This window comes from Dipteris shenzhenensis, chromosome 21 (assembly GCF_047967505.1).
Source record: "Dipteris shenzhenensis isolate YYH24624 ecotype China chromosome 21, Dip_SZ_1.0, whole genome shotgun sequence".
Taxonomy (NCBI): domain Eukaryota; kingdom Viridiplantae; phylum Streptophyta; class Polypodiopsida; order Gleicheniales; family Dipteridaceae; genus Dipteris; species Dipteris shenzhenensis.
Window position 1 is genome coordinate 7,037,142 of NC_141616.1, and position 20,350 is coordinate 7,057,491.

General features: G+C 42.8%; 1 protein-coding gene across 1 annotated transcript; it reads right to left on the reverse strand.

The window, feature by feature from the left end:
- Window positions 1–6,473: 6,473 nt before the first annotated feature.
- Window positions 6,474–12,838, reverse strand: LOC147888430 (small ribosomal subunit protein uS17c-like). The gene is made up of 3 exons (XM_087392888.1): window positions 12,625–12,838; window positions 6,923–7,086; window positions 6,474–6,812 (listed from the first exon to the last, which is right to left on the reverse strand). Exons 1-2 carry the CDS (start codon window positions 12,784–12,786, stop codon window positions 6,934–6,936), a joined length of 315 nt encoding a protein of 104 aa, XP_087249014.1. The 5' UTR covers window positions 12,787–12,838; the 3' UTR covers window positions 6,474–6,812; window positions 6,923–6,933.
- Window positions 12,839–20,350: the final 7,512 nt, after the last annotated feature.

A 20,350-nucleotide genomic window follows, 5' to 3' on the forward strand; every position in this document is an offset into this window, starting at 1 on the left:
CCTTTGGCCGATCCTTTCATCACTATCCAATCATTTAAGCTGTAGGTGCAAGGGATCCACTCATCCAATGTATTTCTGGTGTTGTGGAAGACACAAGAGATCACAACATTACGTGGTCTTGTAGCCTTGCTCCTCACCATGCTTGCAGAGGTTGCAACAGCAAGAATGGGACTCCTACACAAGGCAATGTAGCTCCAATAGAGGCACAAAAGAGGGAGAAGGAGAGGGACAAAGTAGCATCAATGGAGGCACAGGAGAGGGACATAGTAGCTCCAACAGAGGCACAAAAGAGGGAGAAGGAGAGGGACAAAGTAGCAGCAACATAGGCATAGTAAGGGAGAAGGAGAGGGCAGAGCAGCTCCAACAGAGGCATAGGATAGGGAGAGGGGGGAGAGAGAGAGAGAGAGAGAGAGAGAGAGAGAGAGAGAGAGAGAGGAGCTACAGCAAAGCAGGCTAGAGCAGGAGGAAGCAGAGAAAGAGGGGGAAGAGGGAAAATGCGTGGGATTTGGTTCAAATGGAGTGATTTGGCAGGCTGGACCAGAACGCTAGACCAGAACAGTGGGGGGCAGAGGCCCTAGAAAGAGGGAGGGGAGAAGGAAAATTTGCCAAAAGGGCCCTACCATCCCATTGAAGGCAGTTTTGGGCTCATGTGGGGGAGATGCACCTAGTAGGAGGGTCAAACATGGGTTAAGAGGGGGGGGGATGGTTTGGGTGGTCCCTAGTGTAAGGGGAGCAACCAATAGTGGCTCTCGGCAGGCCTGTCCATCCTCCACCTCAACATACCATTGCCCCACACCTTCTAGCACTCTCATTGGTACACCTCAGATCACTCTCTAATCCCTTGAAATTAGGAAACACTAATTGGAGGCCCTTTTGGGACCCCAATTCTCCCCTAATAAGTTCTATTGGGTTTTATTCACCTTATTCTTCCATGTCACCAGCCCAAGGGCTCCCTTACAGGGCCCTTTTTCAGTCCAAATTTTTTGTAATGAGTGATGGCACTAGGAGAGTTGCCAGATGAGTACCAGGAAGTGGGAATGAAGACTATAGAGTATGATCCAAGTTTTTTTGATGCTTGTGGAGAGCCTCAACCTCCCATTGGTGAACAAGCTGTTGGGGAGATTGTATATCTACTTGATTGTGAACCAGATGCTCATAATGAGGAGGATGAAACAATAACCAATACTCTTGATGCTAATCTTGAGCAACAAGAGGGAGAGGAACACGAAGAAGAAGAAGAACATCCCCTAATAGAATAGGATTTCTTGCCTTTTTGTCCATTACTCATGTTAATGAGTCTCATTAGGATAGAATTTCTCACTTTCTTGTCCATTACTCAAGTTACTCAAAAACGTTTGTGTTATTCATGAGTCTCATTATTTTCTTCACAAGATGTTGTCACTATCTTTTTATTGATGGTTTGTAAATATTTCATGATGAAATGTGAGCAATATTTTGTTTTGATAGATCATTTCTTTTAGAAGAAAAAAACATGTCTTTGTGATTCCAATTGATGAATGCATTATACATTACATAGACATGCATGAATTATTAAAAAATTTATAGAATATTAGATCTTATCATTGAGCTTCACTTTTCCAATTTTCTAATTTGACTTGAAAAGTGGATATTTTTCAATTCTAAATTTGTGATATGTGCATTTTCTAAATCAATTCTAAAAATAAGCTTATTTTGCAAAAGTAATGAAAATAGTTAGCTTTAAGGTTTCCAAAACTTTCTAAAATTGAACAATATTTACGCCAAGTAAAACAAGACGATAGTCTGTTGCAAATGACAACTCATGACTCGTTGTCATTTTTTATGACTCGCTGTTTTTCCTAGAATTATCTTTTTGGAATATATTGGCTTGTGTGATATATATAACATTTTGAATAGAAGTGAATGTGAATGTAGCTTGTTTGTACCCTGAATTCTTTTATAGATCTTGAATGAGTGCCATGATATGATTTGTAATGTGTTTTATATGCCCGCATTTGGTTGGTTTTTTCAAACAGGTAATAAATGGAATGCCCTCCTCCCTAATAGTATTTCGTAAACCCCAACCTGCTTCCCCATGCTACTATCATTCGGGACATCTCTACTCTGCTACCACATGTAGCAATAAAAATTGCTCATGATGCAGATGCACGTGGGTGGGGTTCAGAACGATCGCACCAGGAGCAACATTTTTTGAGGGTCGCATGAAACAACCTACAGGATCTTCACAAGCTTTAGAGAGACCGCTTCGAGCCACTCATTAACAAGGAGAAGACTATCAAAGACATAATGGTTTGTGTAGACATCTTCTTGGAGTGTGAGTACATCGTCGAAGAATAGTATCAATATATATTAGAAGACATGCAAGATGAGGTCCCAAGTGACCTATCTAGCCACCATGAGGAGGAGGACAGTATGAGTAATAGTAATGCAGAGTAGTAGACCTCCTCCTCTCTTTAGCATATGCATGAGAATATCTCTTTTGGAGACAAATTTTGTTTAAAAGTACTCTTTTTGTTTAAGAATACTCTTCTTGCGAGAATTTTTGTATATGAACACTCTATTGGAGATAAATTTTTGTACTTGAACACTTGTTTGGACCCAAATTTTGTATATGAATACTCTTTCGGATACATATGGTAATGTAATTTATGGAGATATATGATAATATACGATGAAGTCTTAAGTAAATTGTATTTTCATAGTTTTAGTAAATTGAACTTAAGTTTTAAGTAGTAAATTGTCTTTTAAGTAAAGTGTAAGTATTTATTGCTTTTTCCACTTCTTATTTGCTCTTGTGTTTGTGTTTGTGTTTGTCCAATCGCCCCAAATTAGACATGTCAGCACGTCACACGTCCAGAAAGCACAGACCCCATGATCATGGGACCCCTCGTAGGAGGAGACGTAGCAAGCTATACTCTCTAGAGGACTTCGATTCCACTTAGCCGACTCCTCAGGGGCCTACCCCTATGACTACCTCTGGGTGGACTCCCCACGGGCCAACTCCTCTAGGGCCTACCCCTGTGACTACCTCTTGGGGAACTCCTTTACTAGCAGCCCATGGGTTCATCTCGGGAGTCTTGATGAGTTTGTTGCATCCATGAGCAATGCAGAGGCAGTAGTGATTCTTCTCTCTCTTGTCCTAGAGGACCTTAGCTATTACCTCTCATACACCCCTCCGGGGTAGTTTAGGAACATTGACAGCTTTACCTTAGCGATTTTATTCATGTGTAGCATCAGGTGCACCATGAGATGGTATATGTCGCATGTGTGCACCATTCATCTGTGATTTATTGATTTCGCGTGTTGCTATAATACTGAAAGGTTGATTGATTGTGGTGATTAATTCCAAGGTTATCTTATGCTTGAAATATTTCATTACTATGATCGTGTAAATCTAGGGGAAGAGTAATTGATCGGGCGATGGCATTTGGCAAGCATGATCCGCCATATTTTGGGCGCATAGGCGCAACTCTAGTGATGCGGTGATGAAAGAGGCTTATGCCTAATTTTTGATATTACAAAAGCTTATGTACATATTTGAATTTTGGAATATTAGTGGCTTGGCTAAGTGTATAAACTAAAGTTAGAAAAAGCCAGCTATTCTAGAAGGTGGATGGGCTTTTTGTAAAAAGGTGCATGGAGGAAAGCACAGAGGCCTTTGTATGATTTTTGCTCGGAAGCTTTTTGGGAAATATACATAAATACATAGAAGGTGGAAGGAGAGCACCACTCCTATGGGGGGAGATTGTACCCAGCACGCTTGTTCTGTCTCTTCCGTTTGTGAGTTTTGATAGTTTGTGCGTATTTTCGAAGAGTGTTGCTATGTTTTTCAAGAATTTGCAGGTTCCGCGAGCGTTTCCCATCGCAGGTAGTGACTAGAAGAATGAAGGAGAAGGAATTGTTACAGGTGGACGGAGGTGATGAGTATTTGGCAAGCTCAAGAGAGCGGGAGCTGGATGTCAAGGAGTGTGAGGAGGCTCCCGTTGGACCATTGGATGTTACTATAATGATGACATTACATTATCTGACTTCACACAAAAAAAGACCCTTGAAGGATAGAGCTCAAGGCAAAGAGCTCAGGGCAATGGTATGTCATTGAAGTGTAATGGACTTCCATGACATTGTAATACATTGTATGTGAGTAGTTATTTGCAAGCTATATGAGCATCCCAACAATGTAGCTTGCAAGAGTTTTTTGTAATATAATAAAGATGTGCCATGCTTGGTGAATCATGATCCACCATGTGTTCCATCCTCTCCACGCTTGTCTTGTTTGACTTGTTTCAATAATATTTAAGGCAAGTTCTGTGTTGCCTATAATGCAATGTGCATGCAATTACTGTGCGCAATGTGAATGATTTGAATGATGATCCACATGCAAGAAAAGATCATGCCGTAGAAAGAAAAAAGCAAGCAAGGAAGCACAGTATTAAATGGGATGGGGACACAAACAATGATGCAGGGGATCTGGAACTGACCATGGGGGCTGACCGACCTACCACATGGCAGGTCAACCTGTTACGTCCCTTCACCCCATCCTATGGCCAACTAGCAATCCAATAGCCACCCTGACTGAAGTCTATACAACCCCCAATCCCTACCTACTTTTGAGTTTTTTGCTGGGCCACATCCTACCCACAAATGGGCCTTCATCTCTATCAAATGCTGGCCTACTCCATATTCCACATGGGCTGATATTCTTCTCCATTAACCTCTGTCTGCAAATATTCCAAACTCTACTGCAGCCCACCTTCAGCTCTCTATTGCTCTAGCCAATGCTGCGGGGTGCAGCAGCCCACATGCTGCCCACGTGGCAGCTCTTCTTACTGTCTAGCCCTATTAGGTGTTGGCCTTCTTGGTGACCGCATGGCAACCCATACGTTGGGCAAGATCCATGATGATCTGCCTGTATGGCATGGATGTTTCATTCCCACATTGCCCAATCTCACTCTCCCCTATCCTACAAAGGTATCAAATCCCCTGTGCTCTCATTTGGGAGCTTACAGGTGGGACAATGTTATATTCCAACATCATGCTCAAAATGGAAGATGCATCTCTATGATGTGTAGAGTACTAAAACATTACCTCAAACCTCTCCCTCGGGAGAAGGAATGCAAATTTATACATTTCTCACATGTATGTGTGTAAAGGCAAATATCACAAAAGCAAAAACTACCAACACACAACCTGCTCCCCCAATTGTGTGACAAGGCATGGTATCCTCAATTGTTGATCATCCATTGCCCAATCAATAAGATCACATTGATTTGTGCTTGCAAAACGTCCAAGTATAGTAGGCACATCAATCACGTGGCCCTTATCTACAAAAAGGTGCATAATCATCTTCCTACAAATGATGACATCAACATGCTCCTCCCAATTGGCTTATAAAATCATGCATGTCTATTTATCCACTACATCAAAAAAATGAGAGGCCCATGGGACAAAGGGGCTCTCAAACATCTATGTGCAATGAACACACATTTACGCTTGGTTTTCATCCCACAAGCTTTAGGAAATAATTGCTAACGCTTTTGATCAACGTGACCTAGCTTATTCTGTGGCAAAGGCCCACCACTTGCACATGCTTATTTCTAATTTTACAATTAAGGAGTACATCATATTAAACATGTGATTTGCAAATGACAACTTTCTTCAAAAGTAAGAAAGAAAGAAGAAACAACACATGACATGAAAAATGCACTTGTGAGTATGATGATCACTTATGTTAATAAAAGTATTACCGTGATCAATGAGGCAAACCTTTAAATTCCTTGCATAGAGAAAACGTGTACAAACATTGTATAGTGAGCATGACAACACATGAAACAAACATAACTATTGTTTTCTAATGTGAGTTTTTAAAAAAGGATGCTAAACATCTCGTGTCCTGTATCAGATTGAAATTTTGAAAGTAAGAAAGAAGAAAAAAACACACGACATGAAAATGCACTTTGTGCATAAGAGGATCACTTATGTAACTAAAGTATTAGCGTGATCGATGAGGAAAATCGTCAAATTTCTTACATAGCAAATGTGTACAAAAATTTTATAGTGAGCATGACAACACGTGAAACAAACATAACTATTGTTTTCTAATGTGGGTTTTTGAAAAAGGATCCTAAACATCTTTTGTGCCCTGAATCAGATTGAAATTTTATCGGAAAAAAAATGGGACACAAGGGATGAAAGTGGTAGAAAATCCTCATATCAAAACACACAACAAGCGGCCACCCTATGTATATTCCATTAAAAAACAGTATGAAAGATGAAGGAGAAAAGCAAGGAGATAGACACAATGTAATAGATTTAACCATTCTAAGAAGATATGGAAAATCACACTGGGCGAGTTCCAAGTCTTTGCTAAAGCACATTGCCCTCTAGCGGAGTAGTGCTGGTACTAAGCAAGACACAAGCAACACATGAAACACAGAAATCAACACAGCAGCAGATCAAACATACATTAATGTTAGTGTGATACCAATACGTCCCAAATGTAACTCGTAAAAGCAAAATAAGTCCATCAAGTTGCACCCATATGAAATTTTTTTTCAAAGGAAACAGGTAGCCTGAAGGACAGTTGAGCAAGGGTGCGCAACCACATACATACTTAGAACTTTCGTATACTATTAGTTTGCCACATATGCAATTGCTTTTTTTGAAAAACACTGTCTTTCGGCTGTTTAAAAAAGGACAAGAAACAAAATATGTGAATCCGAACATGTGCCATGGCCCACATGCTTTGGAACTGTACACGTACTAGACGTCACAGTTTAAAGAATTGGTATCCGCATGTGATTTCTTGTCCATCCCTGCACAAAACCACAATAGATCTCTGAGAGAGGAATGAGTGAAATCTTTTGAATCCAGTACAAAAACTCCTATGGGATCACAAACCCATGGATGTAACTTAAGCAGTTACCTTCTAAAGACTTATGATTTCCCAGGCTGTGTTTTCTGCGTTGAACTTTGAGATGCTGGAGAGTCTGGTGCATCTGGGCGCACATAAACTTTTTCTTTCTTTACAATTTCTGCCACAATCCACCGTTTTCTCTTGCTTAAAGGTCGTGAAGGATCAAGTCTAACCTGCAAAATCTTTCACATTAGGTTCCATTCATTCATTTGTATACTCTCTTGACATTTCTTCAAAAAGCACGGCTTCCCATCATGGTATCTTCTTCAAAGAAAACAGGGGTGACAATTGCCCAAAAGTTTTAAATAAAGATGAGCCGAAACTAATATGGATGGCATATCACTATTAGAAAGTATTGAGCTCTTGGTACCAACAGAGGCAGACAAGCATACAAGACAAAGACAAAGGCTATCAACCTCTTAGCACAAGAAAGGGAAATGACTGACAGGATAAAAACAACAATAATCTACAAGGCAGTTAGCATGGGCAATTTGATCATATAAGTAACTATTTATTGCAAGTTGTAGATATTAGTACAAAAGCATGGAGTAGCAAAAGAAGCAAAAGAAAGGTATTTTCAATATAATGTAAGAACTGAGTTTCAGAGCATGGTTCTTTGCTCAACATTAGTTGTATGTCCTATTTGTAAATTAGTTGTTGCTGAAATATTGACACTATCCTTGACGTTGTTAACTGTCATAGGCTTGAAATTGTTCATTGTAGAGATTCGGTATGTCCAGGTTAGTAGTTCACATAGATACACACATTAGTAGCAGAACAATCTCTCGGCCTCTTCACACACACACACACACACACACACAATCCTTTTTTTGGTGAAATCCATGTATGTTTATATTACAAGAAGCAGTCCCCAAAGAGGGAACATGCATGTACGCACTCTCCCTCTCTCTCTCTTACACACACACACACACGCGCACACACACGAGACCTATAAACTCACCTGCTCAACCTATAGAAACTACATGGGATTGTATTCCATTAACAACTAGCAGAGCAACCATTCGGCAGTCACCTCTAGTCAAAGACACTGACATGCAGCTAGTCCTTTCAGATTGTGCAGATAATTTTGTTAATATGCTCATCAATTGCCAGACCATGCCATTATCTAAAAGCCTAGTCCTTCAAGTGCTCTTGGTTAAAAGAGAACATTGTATCACGATTCCATTAACTTCAAGAATTTACATACTACCATTGTTAAAAGCAGTTTCCCAACTCCATGAACTGGAACTTGTTCCATGAGCTTAAAAGAGTCCATTACTTTATGAAAATGGAATTGAGATTGGGGTACCATAAATCCAAGTCAAAGAGGTAATGAGTCTAACGTGAACTTATAAGCAGAGCGAGGCTCACATAGTCTGCTAAGCTTCAACGTAGTGCGACTGGAGCATCCGTTTGAGAGGTCTACATGCACCCTAGTAGAGTTTGCCAAGGGTCTGAGACCCCACTTTTGCACAGGATCAAGAGTGGTATGTCTTTAGTTACATTCAACAGGAAAGAGTGATAGTGTGTTTCATCATAGGATGCCTTCTACAAAGGGGGATGGGGTAGAATTCATATGGTGGGTCATATGCTCAACAAGCAGCCATATTTCAAGCATCTCGTGTTATTTCACAGTTTACAGAAAATGTATTAAGTGACATGTTCTTCCACTCAAGATCGTCAGTAAAAGAGATGCTACATTCATGCATCAGTTTCAGCAGGAGTTACTTGCAACATTGGGCATCGGGGGGGGGGGGGGGGGGGGGGGGGGGGCGGGGGGGCGCACGGAACATTGGGCATCGAACTCACTCCTCCTGTAGGGTGAATTCAAGGCACAAGGGTGATTCCAGACACTAGCCAGGAGTGTGATTGGCAGCACCAGGGTGCCGGGCAGATGTGCATGCCCTTGTAGGGTGATTCCAGACACTAGCCATGAGTATGATTGGCGGCACCAGGTGCCGCAGGCACCAACAACAAATATAGGGATTCCAGCAAGCCCTAGCATGGTGTGTAGAGCTCAATGGTGGAGCATAACGCCTACAGTTGACAGGACATTTTGGGGATCCTCCCTAAGCTACTGAAGACCTCACTTAGGTGCTCACAGCAGAAGGAGAGAGCAGGAGATTGGGCAATACGTATGGCCTTGAATTATCCCGCTATCCACATTGTGTAAGCTGTGAGTCACTCTTTGTACTTGTCTTTTGGTCCTATTTCTGGATATATTTAGTAGAGTTTTGGTTGCTATATCCCGCTTTCTATGCTCAGATCTTAGCTTCTTGTGCACATACACGGAGTAGGATCCATATCAGTAATGGATCTGGTGGGCTAGTAATCATTATTTTCCACTGCGTAGAGTGGTTTGTGGTTGGCCTAGCAATCAAGGACCATTCATTGTTAATCCCAGTTTCAGTGATGATACATACAGCTGGTTGTGGATTTAAGAAGTGTGTAGCACTATAACTGGTATCCTGCCTCTTCAAGCTTGCGGATAGCTTATAAGGGTCAAAGTGGTGGGCCAATTTGTAGTGATGTTCCCCTTCAAGGAGGCATACATATGCTTGTTGCAACCTTACATACACATAATCTCCTTCTTAAAACCCAAGTAATTTTCCTAGTTTGCTTGTCGTGGGCATCTTACATGTTCTCTTTGGCCACTTGCAAAGGAGCTTCATTTCTTCAAAATCATCCTGTGCTTATGGCTTAGGGCATCCAATTTGGTTTTGTATAAATGGCCTTAAATGGACTCATTCTGTTACACATATGCGTTGGTGTTATTGCGGCAAACTCTGCGAGTACCTATCTCAAGACTTTGGGTGTCATGGCAGAATGCTGCGAGTGCTCCATCCATCTGTTCAATATCTCAGACCCTCCATCTTTTAGAGCACGTCTGCCCCCCCAAGAGCGGCTATATGTAGGCACAAGGCCCTCCTCAGATGGCCAACCGGTCTGTGGTGTTTTTCTTTGCTGGGCCAACCTCTGCTGGCCCCATCTGCTGTGCCATTACTGCTGCAGCAACCTCTTCTGCCCCATCAAAGGGGCCTTAACCTGGCTGCTATCCAGCCCTCTTCCAGGGCTCTGTGGCTCAAGGGATGGCCACCATCATGGCTGTCCCATGCACAAATCTGCCCTCAAGGGTAGCCGATAAATGCTTACTGCCCACATGACCGCCAATGTGCTGCCCATGTGTCAGCCCTTGTCCCTCATCATGCAGGTCACTCCCCCAGGCTCTCCTCATTTAGAGGCTTACATGAGGAAAGTTGGACCTTATTCTTCAACAGAAACCGATGTGGCTGGAACATGCAGCCTCGTTGGAAGCGCAAGGTGCCACCCATGGGACGAGGAAAATAGTATCTTCTACATTTCCAAGCAAATTATGGGTTTTGGTCCATTAGCAGAGACTATACTATATACCTCAATAGAAGGACCTACTCCATGGCAAGCAATCATGAAGGAGCACCCCCTATCTTTTTACAGGACAACTGGATAGTAGCCCATGCCATAAGCTGCTCAGGCATGGGCTTCTCAGTTTGAACTTGTGAGATTTGGGAGGGCATGCCTGTAGAAAAGGCAAAACGTTGCCAGGTTAGTAGTGATCAGAAGTGATATGCTAGGGTGTTGAGTTTGAGAGGGTTAAATAGGAGACTATGTAAGGATACTGTGTAAGTCTACGACATTAGGTGTGATGCAACTCCTAAGCTATTCACTTCGATCTCTTAAAACTGAGTAGTTCCTCAGTCCCTCTTGTTGCCCCCGTACTGCTACTGCTCTCTCTGTTCCTCCACCTCCTTAACCTGTCCTACCGCTCATTCACAAGATTTCTGGGTAAACGCAAAAGACAGAAAGGGTCCTTCACGTCAACAAAAGCAAGGAGGTCTGCCTCATTGCATGCCCATTCTGCTCCTGGAACTGCCGACCCAATAACACAATCGTTTATTCACAAGCATCAACAACTTACAACTGGAGCAAATGACATGCATAGACCTTCACCACCCTCCAACTATTCAGATCAGCACTAAGGCCACACCTTCTCACATCTTAGAGTATGAATAATTTCCCTGTATCTACATAGCCACGTACATGTCCACTACTCAATTTTATCATCCCCCTACTTCTAAGGACTGCAGCTTTGCTGCGGGTTAACCACTAGAAGGAAACATACACGTTACAGCAGGGAGGATTGTTGGAAAGGTCACCTCTCCATCTGTAAGCCCCCAAATGAGGAGTGCGTGGGGGAGGGAGACCTAGGGCAGGATGTGCCCAAGAGAGAAGAAAGAGAGGGGGCTGCCACATGGGCAGCACCTCACAGGATTGCGACCTGCAGATGGCGTCAGCATGGCAAGCCATATGGCGAGGGTAGTGGGCAGGTGAAGGGCCTGCAACAGACCCTGATGATGGCGCGGTACAGGCGGGTCAGGACAGCAGGATGTACAGGGCAGTACGGCGCAGGACACGTGGCTGGGAAGAGCCTGGCAGAGGGCAGAACCAGCAGGCCAGCAGCAAATTGGGGCTGTCAGTGGGCAGTAGGCATGCCTTGTATAGGCTGGGCCCCTGCCTTGATTGGAGGGCCAAAGGCCCTAGAAGTGTGGGGCAAAAGGCCCCGGTTTTGGAGCCCTTAAAGGGCTGGTTGGGCTGAGCCAACCAGGTCGGTTGGGCCAGCCAACCTGGTCTGTCCAGTCGGCCAGATTGGGACAGACTGGTCGGTATTTTTGCCATGCCTTGGGGCCTATAAATGCAGAGGCTCTTGCCTCATTTCAGTATCCAGCAGTGCAGCTTCCAGTAGAGCAGAAAGGAGCAGCAGAGCACAACCCCTGGGGCCTACATCCAGAAGCTGAAGGAGTACCAGTGTTGCTGCAGACTTAGCTCAAGTGTGAGGCTGAGACCTTGGCTGTCTTCTAGGGCAGCAAGGAGCTGAGGTCAAAGGACGGAAAGTCTACAGAAGCTCCAGGTGGAGCACGCAGGCTCGAGTCTAGAGATAGCCAGCTGATAGGAGAAGGACCTTGTGGTAAGATCAGAGGACCACACCATTGGTGGGACTCTGGATCTGTCTCTCTTTTATTGTGTCCATAGTTTTGGACGGAAATATTTAAGTTTTGGTGGTTTCTCTATCTGGCCGGTTCATTGTCTATTGATGAGTCTGCACATCTATTGAATGCACATAAGTAAAGAAGTTTATGATTCCACACCCACACCGCACACTGCGTGAGGTCCTGGGCATTACTATAAGTCTTCCGCTGTGTGTACCCTCTGTTGGGTCATTTCTAACAAGGATATGGACAAATGAGAAGAGAACTAGGCCTATAACGTCTAATGTGAACCTGTTGCCCGCTATTGCGACGGAATCAGACGAGGGAAAAGGCCTTAGAAATAATGCCTCATAGGAGAAGACTGAGAATGGTAAACTAGTACAAAACAGAGCTACAGAGCAGCTTGGTGAGCTTCATGAATGCCGCTGACACAGCATGCTGGAACGCTTTGTAAGAACATTCTTCCAGTATACTTCCTGTTTCGACACGCAGACTAACTCATGTACAAAAATGTCAACATAGCGGTGGCATCAAGTAAACACTTGTTTGGAATGCCGCAGTGATGTCTATCCATGTCTACATTTATGGCTAGGGTTCAATGAGAGCTTTCTTTGAGCACGTCAACAAGTGTGCAAGGTGTCCAAGTTTGAAAAGAAACACTTGAGGCACGAATGACGACGTACTCACCCAATCACCGATGTTGCATTCGTCTTTTTCATCGTGAGCCATGAGTTTGGTCCTGCGTTGCATTTTCTTCTTGTACACTGGGTGCTCCCAGAAGTGGTAAGAGGCAACTACGACAGACTTCTGCATTTTGTTGGAGAGCACGATCCCGATGATGGGCTTCATGGCTTAGAGAGCTTGCAAATGTCAATTACCTCCAAGTATATATATATACTAAAACACAAGCACTCTTGCATCCTTTTTTTCCCCTAGTTGGCCTAAATCTTATTTGAGATTCACACTTCTAAAAAAGCGAAATTGGCCAATGTCGCGGCAGCCTCCGTGCAGGGCGCCTGTCTACCATGGTAGCGACTGGTGTTCGATCCCTTTGGGGAGTAGAGCCAGGGTGGGGTGTGCTCAAACAAAGTGGGTGAGTGTTAAAAAAAAAAAAGAAGCGAATTTAGGATTTGAATTTTAGAAATTATTTTCTTTTTTATGATTGGTCCAAGTTCCACTTGCTATTTCCTTCCCTAGAAATCCTCTCTCTCTCTCTCTCTCTCTCTCTCTCTCTCTCTCTCTCTCTCACATACACACACACAACTAATCTCCCGCAGTCTCCACCCCCTTTTCTACACACCATCTCCACTACACATCCAATTTTTCTTCTTTTGCGCTTTTTTGGATCTCGAACAGGCCTTATGAATGATTGAATATCATTCACAGTGTTAGCTACCACGCTACATTTTACTAGGGTCGGGTTGAGATGGGAGCAAGTGGGACATCTACCATCTGGCCATTGCACAAAATGAGATTTGGATTGGTTCAGAGATGTGGCCCATGAATTTAAGGTTTGCCCAACATGTCCCCACTCCCCAAGGGGTGGCCATCCCCCCCTACCCAATAAAATTGGTTGGCGTGTTGTAGCGATCACGGATTGAACCCAGGCAGCCTCAACACAGCCACTAAACATTCTAGCATGACCAAGAGGGCCCATGGCAGGGCTGCAAAATAACCTTGGCAATAAATGGGTGTATCGTTGTGTCGTCGTGTGTGTGAACATGGCACAATAGCAGCCCATATACAGGGATAAAAATTGGTTCTGTCGGGCTAGAGATAGTTTCTTAGCGAGGGAGGGACGGCTTTCCAGCCAAAGAATGCTAGCTTTCCAACGGCTTTCCTGCCAATTACTAATGAGCCATCCTCCAAATTGTGTTTTTTTTTTTCAATAAGTCCAAATTGTGTTTTGGCCCCCGCACTTATCTGAACCTAGCCTAGGTACTAGAGAATGAGCATTCCATTGAAGGGTGCTACCACGTGGTTAGGGAAGTTTTCCATTGATCCCTAAAATGTGCTAACTCCTTAAGTTTAGAAGAGTCTTTCATAGGAAATTCCTTAACCTCAAAGACCTCAAAGTCTTATGAAGAACATGGCCTAAGTTAAGACCATATTTTGCCTGCGGTTGTCACAATGCGAAAGGAAATCAATAGTTATAGAATAGGTCCAATATGATGTCTTAAAAATAGTTAACCTCTAGGACCACTATGAAGCCACCCTTAGTTTTGCTATTACCCACCAATTTTTGGCTCCATGGTTGGAACCCTATTCTTTCTACGTAGAAGTTCTTAGGTTTTGTCTTAGTTAATAGTTGTGGGTTATATTAGTGCGTATGTTAGAAGTACGGTTAGTTAAGGATTGCATTAGTGTAGCTTTAATGTATCGAGGACCAAAGTGAGTGATCCTTGCTAAGTGGCACTCCATCTCTAGCTCCTTTTGCTTTATCTTCTCCTTGTCTTCTATTTGCAACTGCAGCTCCTTTTGCTTGTCCTCTCATTGTCTTCTACTTGCACTTGGGCATCTCCTTACGTGCTTCATAAAGATACTCCATCATTACTCTATCCTTATGCACTCATATCGCTCTACTAGCATAACTTATGCAGGTTCTTTCATAGCACCATTCACTTAATTCTTGTATTTTGCAACTGTACTTGTTTTTTCAAGCTCTTTCATGGTACTGTCCCCTGCCAGCATAACTTATGCAGGTTCTTTCATAGTGCCATTCACTTAATTCTTGTATTTTGCAACTATACTTGTTTCTCACAAGCTCCTTCATGGCACTACTTATTTTGTTGAGGATGTTCTCTACCTACATGTGTTGTTCATATGTTTAGGAAGGGGAATATTGTCGAGAGTTGCTCTCTAGTTTTTCCTTGTCTATTTGGTCCATAATTCCTTTTAGCTACAATGAATATCTTATATGTGACATTGGTCATAGCTTGATTGTCATTCAAAAGATAGCTCTTGGTAGTGGACATGAACATATCCATATTTTGCTAGGATTTTGTTGTAAACCAATTCTACTTACTTCTTCGACACCTATTTTGCAAGCTCTCTCACTTGAGCGCCTTCAATTTTAGTTTTCTCCTTTATTTATAAGCGCATCATAAGGGAATTATTTGTATTTATTATTCTCATATTGAAATACTATTCATTTCAAGAGAGTGATTCACATGGAGTTAGGTGCTTTTCACAAATGGGCATCTCTGCTTTGGTTTCATTCAAGTGGTCATCATCATCAGCACCAACAATAGCTTTAGCATTCGCAATAGCATCAACATCAGCACGTAAGAGGAAATCATTCCAATAGAGGAAGATTTTAAGGAAGAGGGAATTCATCCACCAACATGTCAAACATTCAATGCAACTAATATCATAAGTTTAGACAAGAGATTTCCACCACAAGGAACAGTATGACCAATGAGGTCAATCCAATAGCAATGGAGGGAATTTCCGTGGAAGAGGAAATCGCCAAAGTGAACATCCAAGTCACAGTCATTATGCCAATGAACATCAGAATATGTATCTTTTAAGTGAGGCTATGCAAAACATTGAAACAATGTATCTTGATTGGAATTCAAAAGGGGAATGTAGTTATCAAGTTAATCAAGCAAACCAAGATCCTTGGTATATCGATAGTGGTGCATTATCACACATGAAAAAGCATCAGGAATGGTTCACAGAGATGAAACCATTAGAAGGTCCAAATAATGTTATCTACACTGTAGATATCACATCGAACCCAATTCAAGAGAAAGGCATTGTCCCTACGAATAATTTCACTGGTACAAAAGGATTGGTGAAAGATGTTCTCAATGTTCGGAAGATGGAGATCAATGCACCATGAGAGACAAATCTTGAGGATATCAGCTAGTATCACATTCCATAGTTTGGCATATGAGATATGGATATGTCAATTTCAAAAGCTTGATGCAGTTAAGAAATCAGAATATGGCAACTAGAATATGGTAAACAAAAGAGAACCAATTTTGGCAAAATAACCTCTTAAGCAAGAGGAATTATTGATTTGATTCATACATATGTATGGGGTTATGCACAGACCCACATAATCAATGGTTCACTTTACTACCAAACTTCAATTGACGACTACAGCAGATATTATTGGGTCTATATTTTGAAAGACAAATCTGGAGTCTTTTTCATATTTTATGAATTGAATTCCATGGTAGAGAACCAGACAGGCAGAAAGATCAAAGTCATGAGATCATATAGAGGAGGTGAATACATGTCTTCAGCATTCATGGACTTTTGCAAAAGTAATGGAATTTGAAGACAATTCACATGTGCAAATGCTCCTCAGTAGCATGCAATAGCTAAAAGGACAAGCAGTACTTTAGTAGACAGTGCTAGAGCAATGCTCAGTGAGAAGCAACTTATAAATCAGTATTAGGCATAAGAAATTGCCAATTGTTAATAGCCACAACCATGGAGCACGATGACGGGTCCGGCCATATGGGTTTTGAGCCACACATGGCTCAAAGGCCGATGGGGTTTGAGCCGCAAATGGCTCAACATCGACCTAGACCTACAGTTTTTGAGCCTCAAATGGCTTAAGACAGAGGTAGGCAGCGGGACCATCCAAATTATCAAGGATAACACAAGATCCATTGGATCCCATACATGGATAACACAAGAGTCATTTGAAGATGAGAGAATGCCTTGGTGCCATATTGGCCCAAGTGGTTGTAACAAAAGAGATAAGAGCGAGAGTGGTATAAGGAAAAGGGTTGGCCCTTCCTTCAAAAGGTGACTTGTATAAAAGGCCAAATGATTGACTTTGGTCTTCATTGTTATATGCACAAGTTTGGAATACAAACTCCCTCTTCTCTGCCTTTGTGTTTTCCACTCCATCCCCTTTCACCCTTCCCTTCCCCTCTCCCTCTCCCTCTTTTCTCCCATCTCCCCTTCTCCCTCTCTCTCCCCTCTCCCCCTTACCTCTTTCTCTCGTGGAAACACATTGCAACAATTCGAGAGCCGCTTGAGTGACACTTTGCGATGGCTTGTGCTTTGCATTGATCTCACAAGAAGTAGCTTGGAGTGGAGGATTAATCAGCATTCTTTCAAGATCCCCATGACACGTGAGTCACCCTCGAGACTACACATCTTTGGTGCTGCTATCAGGGAGTTGAAGGTATGCTTTTGCATTGCACTTGCCCTCTCTTGTCATTTACCCATTGCTCATTGTTTCAAGCTTAACTTGGAGCTTTGATAGTGGAGTTGTAGGAGAAGAATGAGTGAATAAGTGTGTTTGGACGGAAAAAAGGTGAAAACTATCATTTTCTATTGGAAAGCATTTTTTATTATGTGATGCTTGTTTTTTATGTTTGCTAGTGTTTTGAAGTGATACGAAGATAGTTTAGAGGATTTCTAAGGTGTGTGTGATGGCAAACTCCAACAAAAACATCCAAAAATGGAGATGGAAGCTCAAATTCAAAGTGGTTTTTGAGTGTTGACAGTCCCACAAAAGCTAATGGTTTTTGCTCTTTTTTGCTTAGTGTAGGTAGTTTAGGTTGTGTATGGCACTCAAAGCTGGAGCAAAAACTCAAAAATCACCAAACAAAGGTCGGTGAAATTTGTGTTCTCAGACATCTATCCCCACGGGTCGTCACCTTAGCGCTATCCCCACGACCCATCACCATAGCGCTATCCCCACGGTCAAACATGTGTTGACTCAATGGCTTAGCTCCTATCCCCACGACTGACAACTGTCTGTCGTCTAACACACCGCCTTAATTAATATGTGTCAAAATTTGCTATCCCGTCGGTCTGATAGGCATTGACCGGTGGCCTTGAGCCTATGCCCACGACCCACCAACTTACTATCAACCCTACAAATGTTGCCATATGCACATCCCTCCGAGGTAGCTAACCCATTGGCCGCCATTGCTTAAAGACTATCCCAACGCCTGTCGCCTTACAGCTAACCCTCCAACTGTCGCCATATTCACATCCCGCCAACTTGATCATCCTGTCGCCCGTTGCTTTAGTGCTAACCCCATGACCGTGGGCATACTATACTCACCCCAACCCGTCAACCCATGTCAACAGTCTATCCCTACGCCCGTTTCTATAGGTCTATCCCTACGCCCGTTGCCTTACAGTTAACCCTATGACTGTGGGGATAGCTTTGGGAATAGTCCCACTGTCAAAAAATACAAAATTAAATTTGAGGCAAAGTGTACCTCCACGGAGATTTTATACATGAACTTGAGGGTCTACATGAATTTTGTCCAAGGAACCCAAGCCCGAGGACAATGTTTCAAACTACGCTCAGCCCACTTTTCTCCTTAGTTTGGGATCACCTCCAACCGGGACCTCCATTCCTAGCTCTCACATAGTGTTAGGGCCTCGATGTGAGGACCCCTCTAGTTTTGATGAAATAGAGAGCTTGAACGGGGAAATGCAAGACCCCACGGTTTCGAGGGCTTTCGAAGCCCCCTACACCAGCTTAGCTCCACCTAGTTCTCATACTCCATCTATAGCCTCTAGGGTAAGGGTAAGAGGTACGATATCCAACATGTCTGAACGGTTGGGACAAATGGATTCCGCAAATATGGAGAACCCTTTTGCTAGTATGTCAGGAGAAAGGGGGGTCAGCAGCAACCAACCCCTAAGCCACAGGTAGGGATTGAGGCCGCCTTTGTGGACTTAGGTCCCACAACCTTCACAGGGCACCCTGACTCTGAAAGCATGGATGACGAAGACCCATGGATGAGGGAGGAGGGGGATAGTCTTGGAGGGAAAGCAAGCAGGCTAGTTCCGATTGGGAGATGCCAATTGTGAAGGAGAGAGTAGCCCACTTTGCCTTTATGCGGCATACCGAAATTCAAGCTTCCTCAAGCTTGCATATTACGGAGTTGAAGTTTGAAAACTCAACCAAAATGGGCGAACATCAGTTGGAGGAAATTGACCAAGGAGTCGACTGTATAAGAATTTGCTTCTAAGTTCTAATGGTGGATGCAAACTGAAATGGAAAGAGAAGCCACAGAGGCCCTACAAACTGTGTGCGGCGCCGCACACATTGTCACACAGTCTGAGACTTTTTATCATGTAATTCAAGTTAGAGTCAATTTTATTTAATACAAGATGAACATGTTGATGAGACTCTCCCTTAACTGTGTACGGCACCGCACACAGTCTTTGGATCTGTGTTCCATCTATGATTGATCTTGATGCTGTGTGGTTGATCATTGTTTCTGAGGTCAATGTCCACGTTGCCCTTCTAGGCTCCTACAAACAATCCGATCTAGCTCGTCATTCCATCATCTTTGCTCCCACAAATTATGATTTGATCTTGTCATGACTCCGACTCCGACTGACTTGTGAGGCACGATGTAGCTTGAGAGCGCACTCCAAAGGAGCTTGGTGGTGGGTAGAAACCTTTGAAAGAGGGTCGCTTTCTTGAAGCTCACCTCTCCAATCCTCAACATCCGTGCTAGCTTACAAGAAAAATGGCCACCAATCAAAAAATCTATGTTCCATCAATGATGCTAGAGTTAAAAGATAATTCTCATATTTGAGTTGAAGAGCAGATGAAAGTGAATGAGCAATCATCTAGCTAGTAAATTGGAAGCTAGATCAGGGAGAGGAGGTTAATGAAGGATAGATCTTATTGGGCAAAAATGACGAGGTGCAACAAGAGATCAAGCACTCCTTGCGAAGGAGAGGTGACCGGCAAGCAGGCATTTTGTGGAGAAGGCTAATAGCTTTGCCTTGTGATTTTGCCTATCGAATTGCATCATGTTCTTTCTCATGTGATGATCCAGAACTGTAGATAAATTAGGGGGAAAATAGGCTTACATTGCACACAATTACTCTTGTGGAGAGCCTGGTCACTTTGAGAAGGAATGCTAGAAAAAGGTGCAAGATCAAGGACAATATCAGCAACGGCATGCAGTCTAAGATGACACCACAAGCAGTGGTTAGGAGTGCAATAATATGGAAAATTCATTGTTTAATGTGACAATTCATGAGCCTCAAATGGTGATAAAAGTGCAGCAAATGAGCAGCAAATCAATGCCCAAGTATGTGCCAAAGTTTGCTACTAATATGCAGCCCCCCAAAAAAAAATTGGCCCCACAAATGGCCTTATGATGCATAAGAAAATGCAGTCAAGGCCAACCATAATGTAGTCCCATTTCCATTTCCTCACTTCCCATAATTGTATAGTGAGTGTTCCATGTGCACACACCTTGTAGCACACACCTTGTAATTATACAAAGATATTTCTCTATGTGAACATTATGTAAAATGTACAAAACAAACATGTGCAGAAAAATTAGAAACATCTAAGACTAGGACATTTAGTCCAACTTTTATATGTGTCCTATATTTCCTTACTCCTCTACCAAGACACTCTACAAAGTCCAACAACCACATCCAACACTTCTTGTAA